Raw genomic sequence first — 17,677 nt, forward strand, 5'->3', positions numbered from 1 at the left:
GAGGGAGGGAGAGCAGGCCTCCATCTGGTAGTCCTTAAAACCCCTGGAATGCTTTTGCTTTAGTAACACAAACTAAACAAGCAATTCTCGCCAAGCCAAGAAGTTCTGTCGCTCGGGCTTCACGTTCAGAGTTTCTCTCTCTCCCTCCCTCTCTCACTCACACACACACACACACACACACACACTACTCCTGAATGTCTCTATCTATAGACATTCTTTTAAAGAGTTTTTCTACAGATCTCAGCAAAAAGATTGAACAAAATGTACCATTTCTGGTTGTGACATCCTACTGTTCCAGACCCAAACGAAGTAGCCAGTCCAACCTCTTTGATGAGAGGTGATACTGAAGGGTAGGAGAGAGCAGGGAGCCCAGCTGGGGTTCGAGACGCTGCACATCTATCTTCCTGTCTGACAGACTACTGGCAGGCCTTCCACCAGTACCTCGGAACCAACCCAAATCCATTCTGAAACGTCACGGCCAATGTTGACTGATGGTTCCCTGGTCTCTGAGAATGAGAGAGGGAGGGGGGGGGATATATGGAGAGAGAGAGAGAGAGAGGGCTGGAGATGGAGATGGAGGAGTGGGGAATGGAGGGAGGGATCTAGGGATAGCGGGAGGGATAGGGGTAGTTCTGTTGTAGTCATTACAGCCTGTCTGCTGTGTGGTTCCCTCTGTCAGAGGGAACCTAGCACAGAGCCCTGTGCATTGTTGAATTCTGTCAGCATGAAAACAGGCACACACTCACGGAGAGAAAGATACTTAACCAGAGAATGAGCTTGTTTACTTGATGTGTAGCATCTTCAAACATTCCTGCAGGGAGTGCGATGACATGCGGAGGTGTTTGGACAGAGCAAATGTTTTTGTTAGAACTACAAGCCCATCATTAACGATCAGCCACCACTCGTGATCTGTGCGATAACACCGTTTGTCCTGTGTGCGAGGCTCATTTGTTTGTGCGTTGAGTGTGCTTTTGTGGGTTATTGTGCGCGCACTGCTGTGCGTCTGTTTGGGGTCCTGAGAAATACGATTCGCAATTTTCCACCCAGTGTGCGCACAGCTGTTTGTCATTGTCAGCTACGTGTCTGTCTCTCTGCTCCTCTCCTCGCTTCCATATGAGTCACCGGTTCAGCATCTCGTCCCTCTCCTTCTCACCCCACCTCGAGTTTGTCTATACCCCATCTACATGCACTGTGTGTTTACGTGTGCGTGCGTGTCTCTCGCAGTGTGGTTTATTTCAGGCCTGTAGTTGAGAGGAGCCTAAATGTAGGCCGTTAAGTGGGACAGTGACACATCTGCCTTCATATGGAGTCTGGGCGGGGCGAGCGCTGTTGCTAGGCTAGGATTTAGTGACACAAAATGACCTCTCCCTCCCTCCTCTTTTCCTTTCTCTCTTTCTCCCTCTTTCTCCTCCCTCCCTCCCTCCCTGTTTTCCCCCCCTCCCCCACCAGACATCCGCCACCCAGAGGAGCTGTCTCTCCTGCGTAAGCCCCGCGACCCCAAGAAGAAGAAGAAAAAGCTGGAGGAGGCCGAGGAGGAGGCTCTGGAGCTGGAGGGGCCCCTCCTCACCCCCGGGTCAGGTAAACTAGGTAATACCCCCCCTCCCCTCACCACACACGCAGTTACATCTGAACCCTGTATCCAGAGAGTGCATCGCTCTACTAACCCTGGGTCATGAACCCACAAGGAACAATCAAAAAGAACCTGCAAAGTAGCAGGTTGAATAGCAGGTTCCTCTGACGCCACCAGGGCTCCACTGTAAGCAGCCTTTGTTGTATCGGAACCCCATCTTGATAATTGCAAGAGCTATAACTTTCTGAAGCTGACCAAATAAGAATGTGTGAGGTTAAGGCCAGCGTGAGATCTGCAGAGCTGGCTTTGACTGCTCCTTGGCAGAGGGGAGCCAGAATGATTGGGATTCCACACATATTTGGTCACGCTGCCATTTTAAACCCAAACCAGGCTACGCGGCTACAGCACACATCCCTCCTCCGTAGCCTCCCCTCCTCCCTCGCTCCCTGTCAGCGGGCGAGGGATATCTGGCCATGTGGGGAGAGGAGAGAACAGAACAGAAAGAAGCTACGGCTTTCACGGCTAGCATTAGCCGTGGCGGCTAACGTTGTGGTTGACCTGAATGGGGCTCGTTGTTCTTGGCCCCGCCTTGACCTGCTCTGTAACACCAACACACACAAACACGCCGACTGGATGCACAAGTTCAATTGTGGGAGGGGAATGAGGAGACAGTAACCCCAGCTCTGTTTTAGCTAGCCCGCCCTCACTGTCACAATCCTGTCTTCCTCCTGTGCTGTCTGCTTGTTGTAGAGCACAGATCCAAATTCAAATTGAGCAACATGCAGAGCCTGTTTACCCTACTGTTCTCAAATGTTTTCTTTCACAAACACACAGCCCTTTCTGCCCCTGTTTACTCAGTGTTTTAAACCCAGGCTGCTTCTCCTACAGAGGGGGGGGGGGGGTTACCCTCAGTGGCTGGGTGATGGGAGTCACGAGGCCCAAGGCCAAGGCAGGGTAGGGCAGGGGATGGAGGCAGGGATGCAATCAAACAAGCGGCACACAGCTCAACCACAGCCTCTCCGGCCTGTGTGCTCGCTGGGTTCCTCTCGTCTACTCCACCCTCAAGGCTGACCCCGGTCTACTCTTCGATTTTATACTGTACACACACAGCGTACACACACAGAGAATAAACAGGAGATGGAGGGGGGGGGGAGGGGGGTCACAGAGGACGTGAGTGTATGATGATGAATACATGTTTGAGGTAGAATCAGCCTTCTCTCATCCCCCTCTTCCACTGAAATTCGCTCTTTTTTGCACACACACATAGATGGGATGTAGACAAACGTGTCGTAAGTTTAGAAAAGCTGTACCTATGACTCACCAGGAACCATGACCATGGCCTGCACTCTGGGTCCTGCCTCACTCGCTCCATGTTAGGGCTTGGTGGACTGGAGGAACGTGGTGGTGATGACCTGGTCCAGTCCTGCAGTATTGTGGTGATGACCTGGTCCAGTCCTGCAGTATTGTGGTGATGACTTGGTCCAGTCCTGCAGTATTGTGGTGATGACCTGGTCCAGTCCTGCAGTATTGTGGTGATGACCTGGTCTAGTCCTGCAGTATTGTGGTGATGACCTGGTCCAGTCCTGCAGTATTGTGGTGATGACCTGGTCCAGTCCTGCAGTATTGTGGTGATGACTTGGTCTAGTCCTGTAGTATTGTGATGACTGCGCAGGTCTGGATCATCCAGACCAACGCCCTGCACGGCCTTCTTTCCCCATCAGGCCTTCGTGGATCATCATGGAGGGGGTAGATGGACCATCACTGGTCATGCCAGGTTTTTTTCCTCTGCTGACTTGGACAAACTGAGTCATCAGATCTGGGGTTGGCAGTTTTGGGCGGAAACGCCCGTCTCTGGTTCTCCTGGTCTGGTTCTCCTGCTCTTCACTTTGGTCCTCCACCTCTCGCCCTCTCCGTTTTCCTCCTATCCTGTTATGTCACCTTAATCTGTCCTCTTGTTTTTCTTTTCCTCCACTCTCCCCAATTCCTTTTCCCCCCCTCTTCCCTCTTGTTCTCCGTCCTCCCTCTAGCCTCTGAGATCATTTACATTGGACCGGTAAAAGGTAAGGTGTCCTGTTCCTCTGTCTCTCCCCCCTCTTCTCTCTGCATTGCTTCCCCCCCCCCCTTTTCTCGCGTCCTCCTTCCTCCTCCCCTCTCACCCCCACCGCTGGAGTGTTCCGGTCACCTGATAGGCTGTAAACGTGGTCAACCAGCTGCCTGGGTCGCTGCGCAAGTCAGCTGACTTCGGTCACATGATGGGCTTCGCTTCCAATACAGAACCAATCTCTCACCCCCCCCTTCCTTCCCCATTGAAAAGCTATGCTCACCATTTGTGTGTGTGTGTTGTGCTGGAAAAGCTTACACCTCTTGTTTACTCACTGGATTTCCATGGAGATAGAAAAGAGTAATGATGCTGAAGTCGTACGACAGACACTCAACACTGTAAAGGTCATTAAGTCTACATTTCCCTAGTGCAGGGTGGTCCAGTTCCTAACGAGTAAATCCTTAGCTCCCTACTCTACCTTTTCTCCAGAGTGGGGGGATTAGAGATTAGATGCATGTTAACATTCCATGAAAACTATTGAAGAAGAGTAAACACACACACACACACGGCTACACTCCAACAGCCCCTCTAGCAGATCCTCCACTAGAACTGTCAGTGGCCCTTCCAGAAGATCTTCCAGTGGCCCCTCTACCAGACCCTCCAGTGGCCCCTCTACCACACCCTCCAGTGGCCCCTCTACCAGACCATCCAGTGGCCCCTCTACCAGACCATCCAGTGGCCCCTCTACCAGACCCTCCAGTGGCCCCTCTACCAGACCCTCCAGTGGCCCCTCTACCAGACCCTCCAGTGGCCCCTCTACCAGACCCTCCAGTGGCCCCTCCTGCAGCACTCTCTGGATGCCTGGGATTCTTACGGAGCCTGCATGGGACAGGAGTCCTCTGTCTGACCTGCCCTGGCCCAGCACTAGGGAGGAACGTTTAGACAACCATCAAGAAACCCCTGACAGATGGGCCGTACTGGCCTGGACTTCGTTCTCATGACCCCCCCCCCTGCCCCCCCCCCCACCACACACACACACACACATACACACAGAAGCCACTTCCTGTTGTAGAAGAGATTAGGCAGTTTGGCCCTTCTATACTCCCGGGCCAGTGGTGGACCTCACCCAGGGGAATGGGGGAGGGAGGGAGGGATAGAGGAATGGAAGTAAGCTGGTCAGTGTGTGTGCGTGTGTGGCCTGCTTCACTGCCACCAGGGCCAGAGGTGCTGTGCATGGCCAGCCAAAGGGAAATGTAACGGCTGTCGTATTAGTTTTTATTTGTTTTGCTATCAAGCTCCCAAATCCTTACTTAATCAAACTTCAGTGCAGATTAGTTTTTACTGTCGTTGGGAGGTTTTGGCTGCAAGGAAGACAAACACAATAATCTAGCCGACTCCATCTTCCGGAATTTTCGTATTTTCCTTTTTTTTGGCCTAAAGGGAACACAAACAAGCAGAGATGATGGCTTTTGGAATTGTCACTCTACAGGAGTCTATCAGAATTTTCCTCCCCACCACCCCGCCCTCCTAGACCAGACCACTCGCTGGTACACTCACAGAGCTAGCCCTGGTCCCCTGGCCTGGTTCCGTGGCCTGCCTGCCTGGCTGCTAGTGTGTGGTGGTGTGGTGCCAGTGTTCACAACGTAGTATGCAACCACTTGACTTGTGTTTGGTGTTGTACTCGTTTCCAATGTGTGTGTGTTGGCTTTCTCCTTGCAGGAGTTTTCACGATCACACATTTTGCATCAATTCAGCTTCAGGTTATTTTGTATTCATGTGTGTTTGTGTGCCCCCCCTCCCCCCGGTGCACTCAGTCTCTAACCAGAACTCTGTGTTTGCAGGCAGCATCTACTCCAGCCCCGGCCTCTACAGTAAGACCATGACCCCCACCTACGACTCCCGGGACGGCAGCCCTCTGTCCCCCACCACCGCCTGGTTCGGAGACAGCCCCCTGTCCGAGGGCAACCCCAGCATCCTGGCTGTCAGCCAGCCCATCTCTTCCCCCGACATCCTGGTCAAGCTGTACAAGCCCCAGTCTCTCCTGGACAAGGCCAAGATCAACCAGGGGTGAGTGGGAGGGGGTAGAGGCCAGAGGTGGTGGTGGAGGTGGAAGTCAGCCTGCTGTAGAGGTTAATAGCTGCCTGCTTAGTCATGGGATGAGAAGATAATTGCTTATTGTTTGTGGTTGTTCTCTTGGCCAAGTAACCCAGTTAGACGTTACCTCTCTTAGTTTGTGTGGGTTATGAGGGAACTCGCGCATGAGTTTCAATAGCCTAGTGTGTGTGTGTGTGTGTGTGTGTGTGTGTGCGCGAGCGCGAAATCACAACATGTACCTTGCATAACTGTGTCACCTTCCTGTCCTTGTGTGTGCAGATGGCTGGACTCGTCCAGGTCTCTGATGGAGCAGGATGTGAAGGAGAACGAGGTCCTCCTTCTGCGGTTTAAGTACCACAGCTTCTTCGACCTCAACCCCAAGGTACAGCAACACGAGTCCTCTAACCCTGGAGTACACCAAGATAACACTGGCTGCTGTCCTTTCATTCCCACACAAAGATCAACATGGCCATTGACCAAACATTTTCAAGACTTTAGGCTCAACTAAAGTGAGCTTCTGTGTAGGTATGTCTTTCATAGTGCAGGTGAGACTGGTCTGTGTTGTGTAAAGGGATTTGATTCAGGACGTGGGCAGATAGCCCTGCTTCTAGGTATCTCCAGCTTGCAGCTTTTGGGGGTAAAGGGCAGGAAATGCCCCTCTGGGCTGTCCTGTTTGCTCAGCCGTGTGTGTGCATGTGTGTGCATGAGGGTATGGGTTAATGGCATCTCCCCCCCCCCCCCCCCCCCCCCCCGCTGCAGTACGATGCCATCCGGGTGAACCAGCTGTATGAGCAGTCCAAGTGGGCCATCCTGCTGGAGGAAATCGAGTGCACCGAGGAGGAGATGATGATGTTTGCTGCCCTGCAGGTGAGATCTGGAGCGCGTGTCTATGTGCAGGTCTTCTTCATTGGCCGGTTCTAATATTGCTTACTGCAGTGCAAATACTTTTTATTTATTTTTTATTCACGGCACGTTGCCTTGTAAGCGGTTAATGAATTGGATGGGCTTCTCTCCCAGAGCTGGGCTTGGAGACTGCTGCAGTACACCAAAGTGTTGCCACGGCTAATTGTTTAAGCAAGAATCCAGGGGCGGGGGGCTTCAGTACATCCTGTTCTTTCACTCTTCGCGATCATCTTGATATTCAGCACCTTTTAAGACCGTTATTTTCATCGGTCCAGCTGTGACGCATTTTGGCTTATGGAGAGAGAGAGCTTCCACAGTGGAGTGGACTGTTCCTATCTGAGTGGCGCAGGGGCGGTGCCACCACCTCGCCAGCCAAGACTCCTCACGTTAACATGCCAGGGCTCCAGACAGCGCCCCCCCTACCCCATGACACCCTAGCTCTGAGTCCTACAGCCTGCTAGTAAACAAGCCTTGTGGTGGACAGATCACACATGCTGCTGCTTTATCATGTCATAAAGATAGTCCATCGAGTTTATAAAGGGGAGGAGAGATTGGGCAAGTGTGCGTGTGGGTAGGAATGGATTTCCAGGGGTCCAGGAAGAGGGTCAGAGCTCCCCTTTCACCCCTTCAGGTTGCCCCCTACTTCCTGGGGGGGGGGGGGCTATTTCCGAACATCGTAAAGCTAGAGTGACGGGACCTGGGGACGCCACCCTGTCCTTACCCCCAGACCCCTTAGTAATTATAGCGCCGCCCTGGCTGGTGGAGTGGGTCCCCTGCCCCGACCACCCACCCCAGACCTGGCCTCATTCCACCACTCACCCCCCAGGTGTTTTTCTCTGTGGGGCTGTTTATTAATACACGTCACTGGTTTAGTGTTACTCTGCTTCCCGCCCGCCACAGGGGATGCTAGAGATGCTAATCCTAGCTGTGTGTTTGGATTAGCGGCTAGCCTGTCCTAACCGTCTGTTAGCACAGACCGAGCTAGGTTTCAGCTGAGGCTAAGTTTAGGGTTTCACTGATGAGGGACATTGGGGAGAGAGGACCTGTTGAGTTTTGAGAGTTGAGTTTCTGTGTCGAAAGAGCTAGCGGTGGAGAGTGGATAGTTGATCATGTCTAAATTAAGCCAGATGATTGTCCAGCATTCATAGCTGGCTAGCAATATTAGCATGTTGTCACCTTGATATGATAGTAGGGATAAATTTAGCACCTAGATATTGACAGTCAAGCCTGTATCTGGAAGGCTGCCCAGAGGAGGATATTAGGCCCAGAGCAAGTTCTGCCAATCACCATATAGCACCGCACACGCACACACAGTTGGCAGGCTTAAAAGGCAGTGTCAATGTACAGCAAGGGTCTGAGGTGGAGACATCATGGTGACATGGAGAAGCCTTTGTCCTACATACTGTAACCCTAGCTGGCTAGGGCCTGAAATACACAGCTCCCCCATTCTCTCACTCTCGCTCTCTTTCTCACACGCTCTCTCACAAGCTTACTCTTTCTCAACCCTCTTCTTCTCTCGCTTTCGCTCAATTCTTTCCTGCTCTTTCTCACCCTCTCTCAGCCTGTCTCTCTGAACCCCCTCTCTTTCTCCCTCTCACTTTCTCCGCTCTTTCCTGCTCTTTCTCTCCCTCTCTCAATCCTATCCCGCCCATGCCTCCCTCTCCCCCCAGGCAGCTGTTCATTCATATATTGAGGGGGTGTAGAGAGGGGGGGGGGGTGGACAGTATAAATACCGTTTGTCAACAAGTAGTGTTTAATGTCAGTGAGTCATAGGCTTCGGTCCACCGGGGAACACCATGGTGAGGTTCTCCCTGTGATGGGGCGGTCCTAGTTTCTACACTTGCGTCTCCTACCAGGATTCTGAGCTGAGCTACATGGTACCTCCATGATGTAAGGTCCCCCCGTGGCTGACGCCCCCACACCCCGCTCACATGTGGTCCTGCTACAGAGAGACCGTCTCAGCGACCCCCACAGAGATCTGCTGAGGCTGCAGAATCCCTCCCACTCACTTCCTTTTAATAAATCAACTCGTCTACTCCCACAGTCATTGGCCTCCAGAGAGCCAGTATCCATTCCATATGTACAGAGAAGAATATGCATTAGGTAGTTGATTTGTGTGTTTATTATTGACCTGTTTCATCGATTTATAATCCGTTATATCTCTCGCTGTCTCTCTCGCCCTCTTTCTCGCCCTCTCTCTCTCTCGCCCTCCTTTCTGCCGGACAGTACCACATCAACAAGCTGTCCATCATGTCTTCAGACAATCACATGAACAACAGTGAGAAGGAGGTGGACGAGGTGGACGCTGCCCTCTCTGACCTGGAGATCACTCTGGAGGGGGGCAAGACCTCCAACACACTGGTAGCTACGCACGCACACACACAAGCACACACCTTAGACTACAAAACAGACCCACACCTCCACCTTCAATACTCGCCCTGAAGGAGTGAATGATGACCTCCTCGCACACATTCAATCTGCTCAGCCCTGGCGCTCTTTCGATGCGGCAGCATTCACAGGGCTAGGTTCTGTTTGGCCAGCTATATATCACTGCTGCACTGACGCCCATTGTTGTGGTCCTGCCCTGTCAACTTGCATAGTTTATATAGCTTATCAGAGGAAGTGGTGGTTTTCAGATGTTACACAACCACCGCTATCGCAATCCTACAAAGACTTTCTGACCATGCTGGCAATGTCGTGCTTAAAAGTTTGAGGTTTTGTGGTTATGCAGAACCCTGTTCTATTATCAGTGTTCAACAAACTCTCGATAACTGTGTCCTTCCCTTCCTGCCAGGGGGACATCACATCCATCCCTGAGCTGGCCGACTACGTGAAGGTTTTCAAGTAAGTTCTTGAACATCAAATATTCCAGCCGACCCTGACTCGAGCATCCTCTGGGATCCACTTTCCCCCTTGATCACGAGCAACCGTGTGTGTCTGAGCTTGTGTGTGTAAGCGTGTGTAGGATCATGCGTGTGTGCTTAGGCACTTACGTGTGCATTTGAAGAATGCAGGGGCCAAGGGAATCTATGATCAGGTGACCGAGGCTGGTCTTGTTTAATAGGAGAGCGGCTGTCTGTGTTGTGTCACACTGAGATGGTCCAGAGTCAGTCCTACCTAGGAACACTGACTGAAAAGTCTGGGATTTTACAGCTTGTAGCTGTGGGACACCTAAGAAGCCAAACCACATGAGGCGGTCTACTTGTTGGACACAGGCCCTCGCTGACTCGCAGGTAGCTCTTGTGGTTTGATGGTCTCATAAAAGATGCAGGGTTGATCAAGAGGTTTCACTGTGAGTTTCTTCCCATTAATGTTCATGCCCGCTGTTGGCAGTACTCCCACCCCGAGTGCTGACTAAGGTCTGTCCCGGAGAAGGCTGAGCATGCAGTCTTCCCTCCCTATCGCCTCCCCTTTCTCCCTCCTTCGCTGTTACTTGGGTGAAAAGAAAAATGGTTCTGTTGTCACTGATGGTTTTGACTGTCGTGCGGGGGGGGAATCTTAACACATTCTTGGTCTCTCTCTCTCAGGCCAAAGAAGCTGACACTGAAGGGCTACAAGCTGTACTGGTGCACGTTCAAGGACATCACAATCTCCTGCTACAAAAGCAAAGAGGAGGCCCACGGGACGCCTGCGAACCAGATGAATCTTAGAGGTGCAGAATTACACACACGCACACTCAACACGGCAACCATTTCTATTCTAAGGACATCGTTGGTGATGAATGGTGTGGTGTGACCTCGGTACTGACCTCTCGTGTCTCCTCTCAGGATGCGAGGTGACCCCAGATGTCAACATCTCTGGTCAGAAATTCAACATCAAGCTGCTGATTCCTGTGGCCGACGGGATGAATGAGATCTGGCTGCGGTGTGACAACGTGAGTCGTGCTTTCCGGCTCCCTCTAGCTGACTGGAGGACAGGCGCGCTGCAGTGTCATGCACGCAACACTTTGAAATAAGTGTTGTATAAATCCTAAACTGTGACCAACACCTTATTAGCATATAATGAACACATGTCCAATTGAAGCGTCACATTCAGACTCCCCCCCTTCTCCCTCCCCCCACCAGGAGAAGCAGTACGCCCACTGGATGGCGGCCTGTCGCCTGGCCTCCAAGGGGAAGACAATGGCGGATAGCTCGTACAACCTGGAGGTCCAGAACATTCTCTCCTTCCTCAAGATGCAGCACATGAATCCAGACTCCCAGCTCATCGCCGAGCCGATCACCACGGACATCAACCCCGAGTGCCTGGTGTCCCCACGCTACCTGAAGAAGTACAAGAACAAGCAGGTAGACTGACAGATTAGCCTAGCCTACGCCCTAACTATTTAACCTCAGATAAATCCCCCTGGCTAAAGGTAACCACAGCTAGTGAAATGCTAGCTAACTTGAAAGATGCTGCTTGTAACCTATGTGGATCGCAGGATGTTGTTGATTCGCATAGCATAGACTGTTTGCAGGAAAACAAAGTTGATGTCTTTGAGGGGTTAGGGAACAGGAGAGGAAGCTCTGGTAGATGGTGGAGACGCATGTGGAAGGGTGTGTGTTTTTCCCAGGGGAGGTTGTGCATTGGTGTGATGGAAGGGGGTGGGGCAGCGGAGGCTGAGGTCAGGCGGAGGCGGTGTCTGATGATGCTTACCAGCTGGGCGCCTCCTGGAATCTGGGCTGTCCTGCACTGGAATGCAGCCTCCCTCCCTCGCTCACACCTCCCCTTGTTCCCTCTGGCTCTCCCCGGGGGGGAACCCAGGACAGCGGCTTGTGCTCTCACACCCACCCTGATTGGCTTGGAGAAAAGATACAAGCTCCAAGTCTGTGTCTCGGCTCCAATGCAATCCCTTTTATTCCTCCCATAATTCCTGATCATTGAGAAATAAGGGACAGCATTGATGCTCATGCTGTCACATCTGCAGTCGTGGCTGACGGTGGCTGACAGGCCAAAACGAATCTTGAGCCACTTAGCACTCACAGCAGAGTTTCGCTTACATTAAGCTGACAAGAAAGTAGCACTATAATTAGTAGATTCTCCTACAAGTAATAGGCCTGTGTGTGTGTGTGTTTGCACGTGCTTGCACTGGAAGGTCTGACTGCATGCCTGTCAGTGTCATAGCCTCTCGCTCACTGTGTCTGGTAGTCATTATGCTGTGTAGGAAACGTGGACCGTTGCTAAGGGGGTGGGGCTGTCGGTTAGTGATGACTAAGGGCTAGTCTGAGTCTGGAACCGAATATTCACATCCGCTAGACCTCTATAAAGAGAGGGGATGGGGAGAGAGGGAGAGAAAGAAAAGGGGGTGGACAGGGAGAGGGGGAAATGGCGGAGGGATATGGGAGAGGGAGGGAAAGAGAGAGAGAGGGGAGTGATGGGAGGGCAGGGGGGGACTCGTCAAACAGGAAATGTCTAAGATGGGATGAACCAACAGCCATGGGGATGTCTGCTGTGCTTGGCAGTCTCGCTGTGGAACGTCTGTGTTCTAGAACAGAGAGACTAAAAGGGGGGTCAGAGGGCGGAGCGGGGGCGGAGCGGGGGCTGGGTCCTTCGATGGCCCCCAGCGATCACTTCAAAACAGGAAAACAGAGGAGTAGAAAAAGAGCGCCGTCAGTGTGTGTGAAGTGAGAGGCAGATCACGGCCCTGAAGTAGAACCGGTCCTTGCCTGCTTCTCATTCCTGGGGGTTCTGGTCCTGGTCCAGTTCTGATCCAGTCCAGCCCGGTATCCTGGTCAGAAAAGCCCCCCCAAGACATAACGTGTCAGTGGTATTCTTCTTGGCCTAGACCAGTGCAGTGGTGAGGATGGGTGGTCTGGAGCTGGAACAGAGTGTTCAAAATGTTTGCTTGTGTTTGTTTGTGTGTGTGCGCTTATGCTTTTACGTGTGTGTGTGCGTATGTCAGTGGAGCAATCAGCAGCGGGCGCGGAGCATCAGGAAGTCAGCCCAGCTTGGGAATGCTGAGGGGGAAGAGAATCAGGGAAAACCCTCTCCTGTCTCGCAGTCAGCTGGGCGCTGGCTCTCTTCTCCCTCCTTCCCCCAACTGGACTTGGACTTCCTCTCCTCTCCTGCCCCGTGACCCCCCCCACCCCCACCCCCAGTGGGACTTCCGTGCTACAGTTCCCAGCGGATGCACACGAGAATATTTTGATCTCTGGGAGTGGACTTGGATTGGTTTCTGACCAAACATCTAGTTTTCTATAAGGGGGAAAGCAGATGGGGACATGCACAATAACAAACAGGGACGTGGAGCCCTCACTTCCAGCTCCTGATACTTCCTGTGGAAGATGCCCTGGGACTGCACTGCCACCTAGTGGACCAGCAGGACACTGCATGTTGAAAGTCATCGTGCTGACTGACCAACTCACACAATTGACTTAAATGCAGGTTGATGCTGCCCTGGATTTTAAGTATTTTTCATGACAGTAGCTATGGTTTTCAGTTGGCTTCGATTATCATTGGAGTGCATTCCTACTGGCGTGCCAGAAAGTATGATGTGTGCTAACCTTCTCTGCCTGCCCTGACAGACCTGACCTGCAAACACTGTGGCTGCTGCTGCTGCCTCTGCCTGTGCCTCTGCCTGTGCCTCTGCCTTGCTGCATGCACCACCCCCCACCGAGCCCCCCCCTTCACCTGCCTTTCATTTACCCTGTTACGATTGCAGCTCTGCTACCTGGAATTCAAACTGTATTCATACCTTTTTTGTTTTTCTGTCCATGGCTGTGTTCTTACTTGCTTTTTGTTTTTTGTTTTTTTCTTCTTTATTCCTCCTCCCTTTTCTCTTCTGCACCCTCCTTCCATCTCCCCCTCCCTCCCTTCAGCCTGGCTATATCAGGGACTTGGTAAGTCAAGATGTGTGTGGAGTTCTGGAAACTAACATTTAGTAGACGTCTTGGTAGACCGCTTCCAATACAATGACATTCTATTGAGAAAAATACAGAATTGTTGTCTACAGGAATGCTGTGTGTCAATGCCAATGAAGGACACTTTCCAGAGCTTTGGTTGTCTTACTAAACCACAACAGTGGTATAATTTAATTTACCAGTATCGACCCTTAGTTGCACCCAGTTAATTTTGCAACTTTTATATCACCTTTTTCATGCTAGTTTCCCATTTGTTCTTCCACTACTAACACACGTTTAACTGTCACATTCGTCCGTTCCGGTAGACAACTAGTCTAACCTTAGTCTAGTCCATGTCGCACTAAAATACACCGTTTCTCAGGAGTTAGCGGAGAGCGATGTGGGTCCTGCAGAGCCAGGTCTTCACATCTGTGCTCTGCTCATCAATGACTCATGTTAAAGGTTTGGGCTGTCCTCCTCACAGGACAGCTTTAGGGCTATAAAGGAATACACACACAATACACACATACACACAGAGGTGGGGTCCTCTCCATGGCTCATTAACCTCAGTCAGTCTCTTTTGAGTGTTTCTCTGTTGCTCTGCTGTGTGAAATGAGCAGCTGTACAATTTTCTTTTACTACAGCAGCACTCCGGCTCTGGGCCGACCCCTGGTGCCCTCCTGGGGTCACGGGGAGGTGTAGGGTGTTGGTGGGACGTGGGGTAGTGGTGGTTTTAGTTTGGGTTGAACGGCGGGGTTTTAGTGCGGTGTTGGAAGAGCAGTGTGTGCATCAGTAGTTTCATTTCAAAGCAGGGGTGTGTTTCGACGTTGATATCAATAACCTGTGAGTGTGTGTGTGTGTTTGGACAGATCTCAGCCCGGATCCTGGAGGCACACCAGAACGTGGCCCAGATGAGCCTGATTGAGGCCAAGATGCGCTTCATCCAGGCGTGGCAGTCCCTTCCCGAGTTTGGCATCACCCACTTCCTGGCCAAGTCAGTCCCCTCCCCATGCACCAATCATATCCCACCTCACACACCCTTCCCTCCCACTCTAAAACGTTTATCCATTTGACATGGATTCACTCAGCATATGCGTCCAAAGTAAAAAATACATACACACAATTCCAACCTCACATGACAAATGATGTCTGTCATGGTTCCCAGGTTCCAGGGAGGAAAGAGGGAGGAGCTGATTGGCATCACCTACAACCGTCTGATCCGGATGGACGCCAGCACTGGGGACGCCATCAAGACCTGGCGCTTCAGCAACATGAAGCAGTGGAACGTCAACTGGGAGATCAAAATGGTAGGAGGCTTCGAGGGTGAACAGTAGGACTGTGTGCGCACACACACACACACACACCTATACCCTCACACGAACAGGACTTCAGACACGTACACACCTCAGATTGACACGTTTCACAGTCAGCCCTGTCAGTAGGGATGGTGCCATTGTATGTTGGCTGTAACACATCTTCAGAAAGTGTCTTCTTTTTGGCCGTCAAGAAATTGAAAAGGTGTCACCGTGATTAATCACAAAATTCACCTTAAAGGGACATTCACATTTTTAAGACCATCAACCTGGGAGTGGGAAATAAAGATGCTGTCTTTGTGCAAATATATGTACAGTATATTACTGGAAATCAATTAACAACACAAAACAGATATTGTCCATTTTGCATAACATGACATCCACGTTATCACTTTGACAGCCTTAGTCTTTGTCTTTAATGAGTAAATCTCCGTGGTGTCCTGGTAAAACTATCTAGCAAGACAGTGTCTGCGTGTTCACTGTAACCCAAATCCCTCTGTGCCCGTTCCCCAGGTGACGGTGGAGTTTGCAGACGAGCCCAGCCTGGCATTCATCTGTGCGGAGGTGGACTGCAAGGTGGTGCATGAGTTCATCGGGGGCTACATCTTCCTGTCCACGCGCGCCAAGGACCAGAACGAGTCTCTGGACGAGGAGATGTTCTACAAGCTGACCAGCGGCTGGGTCTGAGTTGCCCCCGGCAACCCCCAGGGGTCTGGGTGGGGTGGAAGGGCTATAGATCTATTTGGTTTATTTTATTATATTTTTTTGGTCTTTAACATTTTTGGAATCGTGTTCAGAGCCCGATGCTGGGCCACTTTGCCATGATTAAGAATCTGACCGTTTTAATCTTTATTCTCCCCCCTCGCCTTAACGCTGACTGTTTTTTGTAAAATACTAACACAGCTCAACGCGGTCCAGATGAACTCTGTTGACCTCTGACCTTTTCTGGCCTCCCCCATGACATCATAAGCCTTACACAGGAAGTTCCCACAACCCCTCTGTCCACCTCTCCCGACCTACTCCTAGACTCAGGGGGCCGGCCCCAACACTACGTCCATTACTGACAACCTATCAGAACCAAGGAGTGCTCTCCATCCCAAAGACTCTGAGTGTGTTCACTGTGACTGTATAAAGAAGCTGACACCAGGGGCCTTGTCAGCTACAAGAATCCGACCAGACTATAAACCAATGCATCAGTGCTTATGAACAATCCAGTTATTTATTTATCCATCTATCTTATCTATCTGTCCCTGTTTATGGTTGTGTTCTGACTTCATTCTAGCGAGGCGTGGACTGTGTGATAAAGTGACTGCGTTCTAATGGTCATGTTACTTAACATGTGGTCCCGCTAATGATATTCTTTCTTATTTTATTATTTACTCCTAACACACACACAAAACACAAACACGCTCACATACACACACAAACACTATATAGGAAGTAGTGGTAGCCAAGATTATAGGATATCACCTCTTTCCAAGCAAAGATGTGTTGTGAGAGATTGGCTTCTGGCCAATGCGTGTCCACACTTTCCTCTCAATGAAGGATTCTCTCCCATCCCCCTAGTCCATATAAAGTCTCCTGTAAGCACTTCTACAGTATATCGACGGTCTCTTTGATGAAGAATAAGCTGTAGGTACATGTCCTGTTCTATGAGTTGTCGTCTTTTCTTGTCAGAGTATGCTAGAAGCGATGATGTGGTCTGTTCTGTATTGAGTAACTCTAGTAAACTGTGTGATTGGGCCTCACTGGGGGGGCTGTGTTCTAGAAACTAGCACCCAGGCTTCTGATGTCCATCTGTCGTTGCTGTTTTGGAACTTTTGGCGGTATCATTGAAGGTAGTTTGCCAAACTGTCTCTGTCTATCTATCTCTAGCTGTTTAACCACCCGTCTAGAGCTGCCAAGTAAGTGTCAATAGCATGTGTAGGTGGGGCCCAGCCTGGTAGTCAGGTCAGCACTGCATGTACAACACAGTCATAGGGCTGCCAGACATGACTGTAGCCTTCTGCAGCTCTCCGTTTTACCTTACTGCCATTCTTTATCTTACACCATCAAGTATTATTATCGTTGTTATTATGAATACATACCGTTTTCTCATGATGCACCAGCAATAGGGCACCCAGTTTGAAGAATGAATATGCAAAGTCTGTTGTTTTTTCTTTCTTTTTTGTCTTCTGTATGAAGGAACAGTAAATGAAGTATTAGTTTTTTGTAACTAATGTAAAAACACAGGTTTTATAGAATTGTACAGTTGTTGTTTTTTTGTTGCTGCTTTTTCTGTTCTTTTGGAAGTGTATTTGTGTTTCCAGAAAAGAGGGGGAAAAGCCATCTGTCAACATTGTGTAGTCTGAAGATTTTGTGCCTGCCAATGTTACAGTCTTATTGAGTTTTTAAGATGAAGATATTATAAATATATATGACGATAACACTAGTCTCAAACTCCAGGTTGGTAGGATTTTGATTTGTTATTACACAATATTGTTTTAATTATTACTCTTAAACATTGACATGTTGCCTCTCTCCTATAAGCTAAAGTACATTTCTTCATTTATGTTCTAGAAGTTTCAGCACTGAGTTGCTTCTCTCCCCACTCTCCTTGAACTACCACTGTTGCTGCAAAAATCATACTCTGTTCAGTGCCTTTTTAAAGATATATCACTTACACAGGTTTTATCACAATTGTAGCTTTTATTTGTGAATATTTTTTTTTTTGCTTTTTGGTATGAAGGAGACCCTTTTAGTTTAGACCCTGGAGTTTGAGACAAAAATGTACTGAAGTCGAGAAAAACAAACAGGCTTGGTCTGTTTTCTTTCTCCTCCTGTAACATGCTTTTAGTTTCTCGTTTGCCTCCGATGTCCAGAACAGCAGAGCATGGCCTGCTGTTGACAGACTGTAAAAATGCATTTATTTTAAAAAATAAAAATAATTTTTATTTAA

At 50.2% G+C, this 17,677-nt stretch overlaps 1 protein-coding gene across 3 annotated transcripts in view; it reads left to right on the forward strand.

Moving 5' to 3' along the window:
• Positions 1-17,677, forward strand: part of fermt2 (FERM domain containing kindlin 2) — a 38,061-nt gene extending 20,384 nt beyond the window's left edge. Inside the window, exons 4-17 of one of the 3 annotated variants that reach the window (XM_062468691.1) lie at positions 1,450-1,587; positions 3,598-3,630; positions 5,453-5,678; positions 5,985-6,087; positions 6,465-6,572; positions 8,835-8,969; positions 9,403-9,452; positions 10,136-10,260; positions 10,376-10,482; positions 10,673-10,894; positions 13,406-13,426; positions 14,296-14,420; positions 14,592-14,733; positions 15,253-17,677. In XM_062468691.1, coding sequence (XP_062324675.1) covers positions 1,450-1,587; positions 3,598-3,630; positions 5,453-5,678; positions 5,985-6,087; positions 6,465-6,572; positions 8,835-8,969; positions 9,403-9,452; positions 10,136-10,260; positions 10,376-10,482; positions 10,673-10,894; positions 13,406-13,426; positions 14,296-14,420; positions 14,592-14,733; positions 15,253-15,426 — 1,709 coding nt within the window. In that variant the 3' untranslated portion in view covers positions 15,427-17,677. The remainder of the gene's footprint in view (positions 1-1,449; positions 1,588-3,597; positions 3,631-5,452; positions 5,679-5,984; positions 6,088-6,464; positions 6,573-8,834; positions 8,970-9,402; positions 9,453-10,135; positions 10,261-10,375; positions 10,483-10,672; positions 10,895-13,405; positions 13,427-14,295; positions 14,421-14,591; positions 14,734-15,252) is intronic. The other 2 variants (XM_062468694.1, XM_062468693.1) reach the window with 2 other exon arrangements.

This window comes from Osmerus eperlanus, chromosome 9, assembly GCF_963692335.1.
Source record: "Osmerus eperlanus chromosome 9, fOsmEpe2.1, whole genome shotgun sequence".
In the NCBI taxonomy this organism is placed as follows: domain Eukaryota; kingdom Metazoa; phylum Chordata; class Actinopteri; order Osmeriformes; family Osmeridae; genus Osmerus; species Osmerus eperlanus.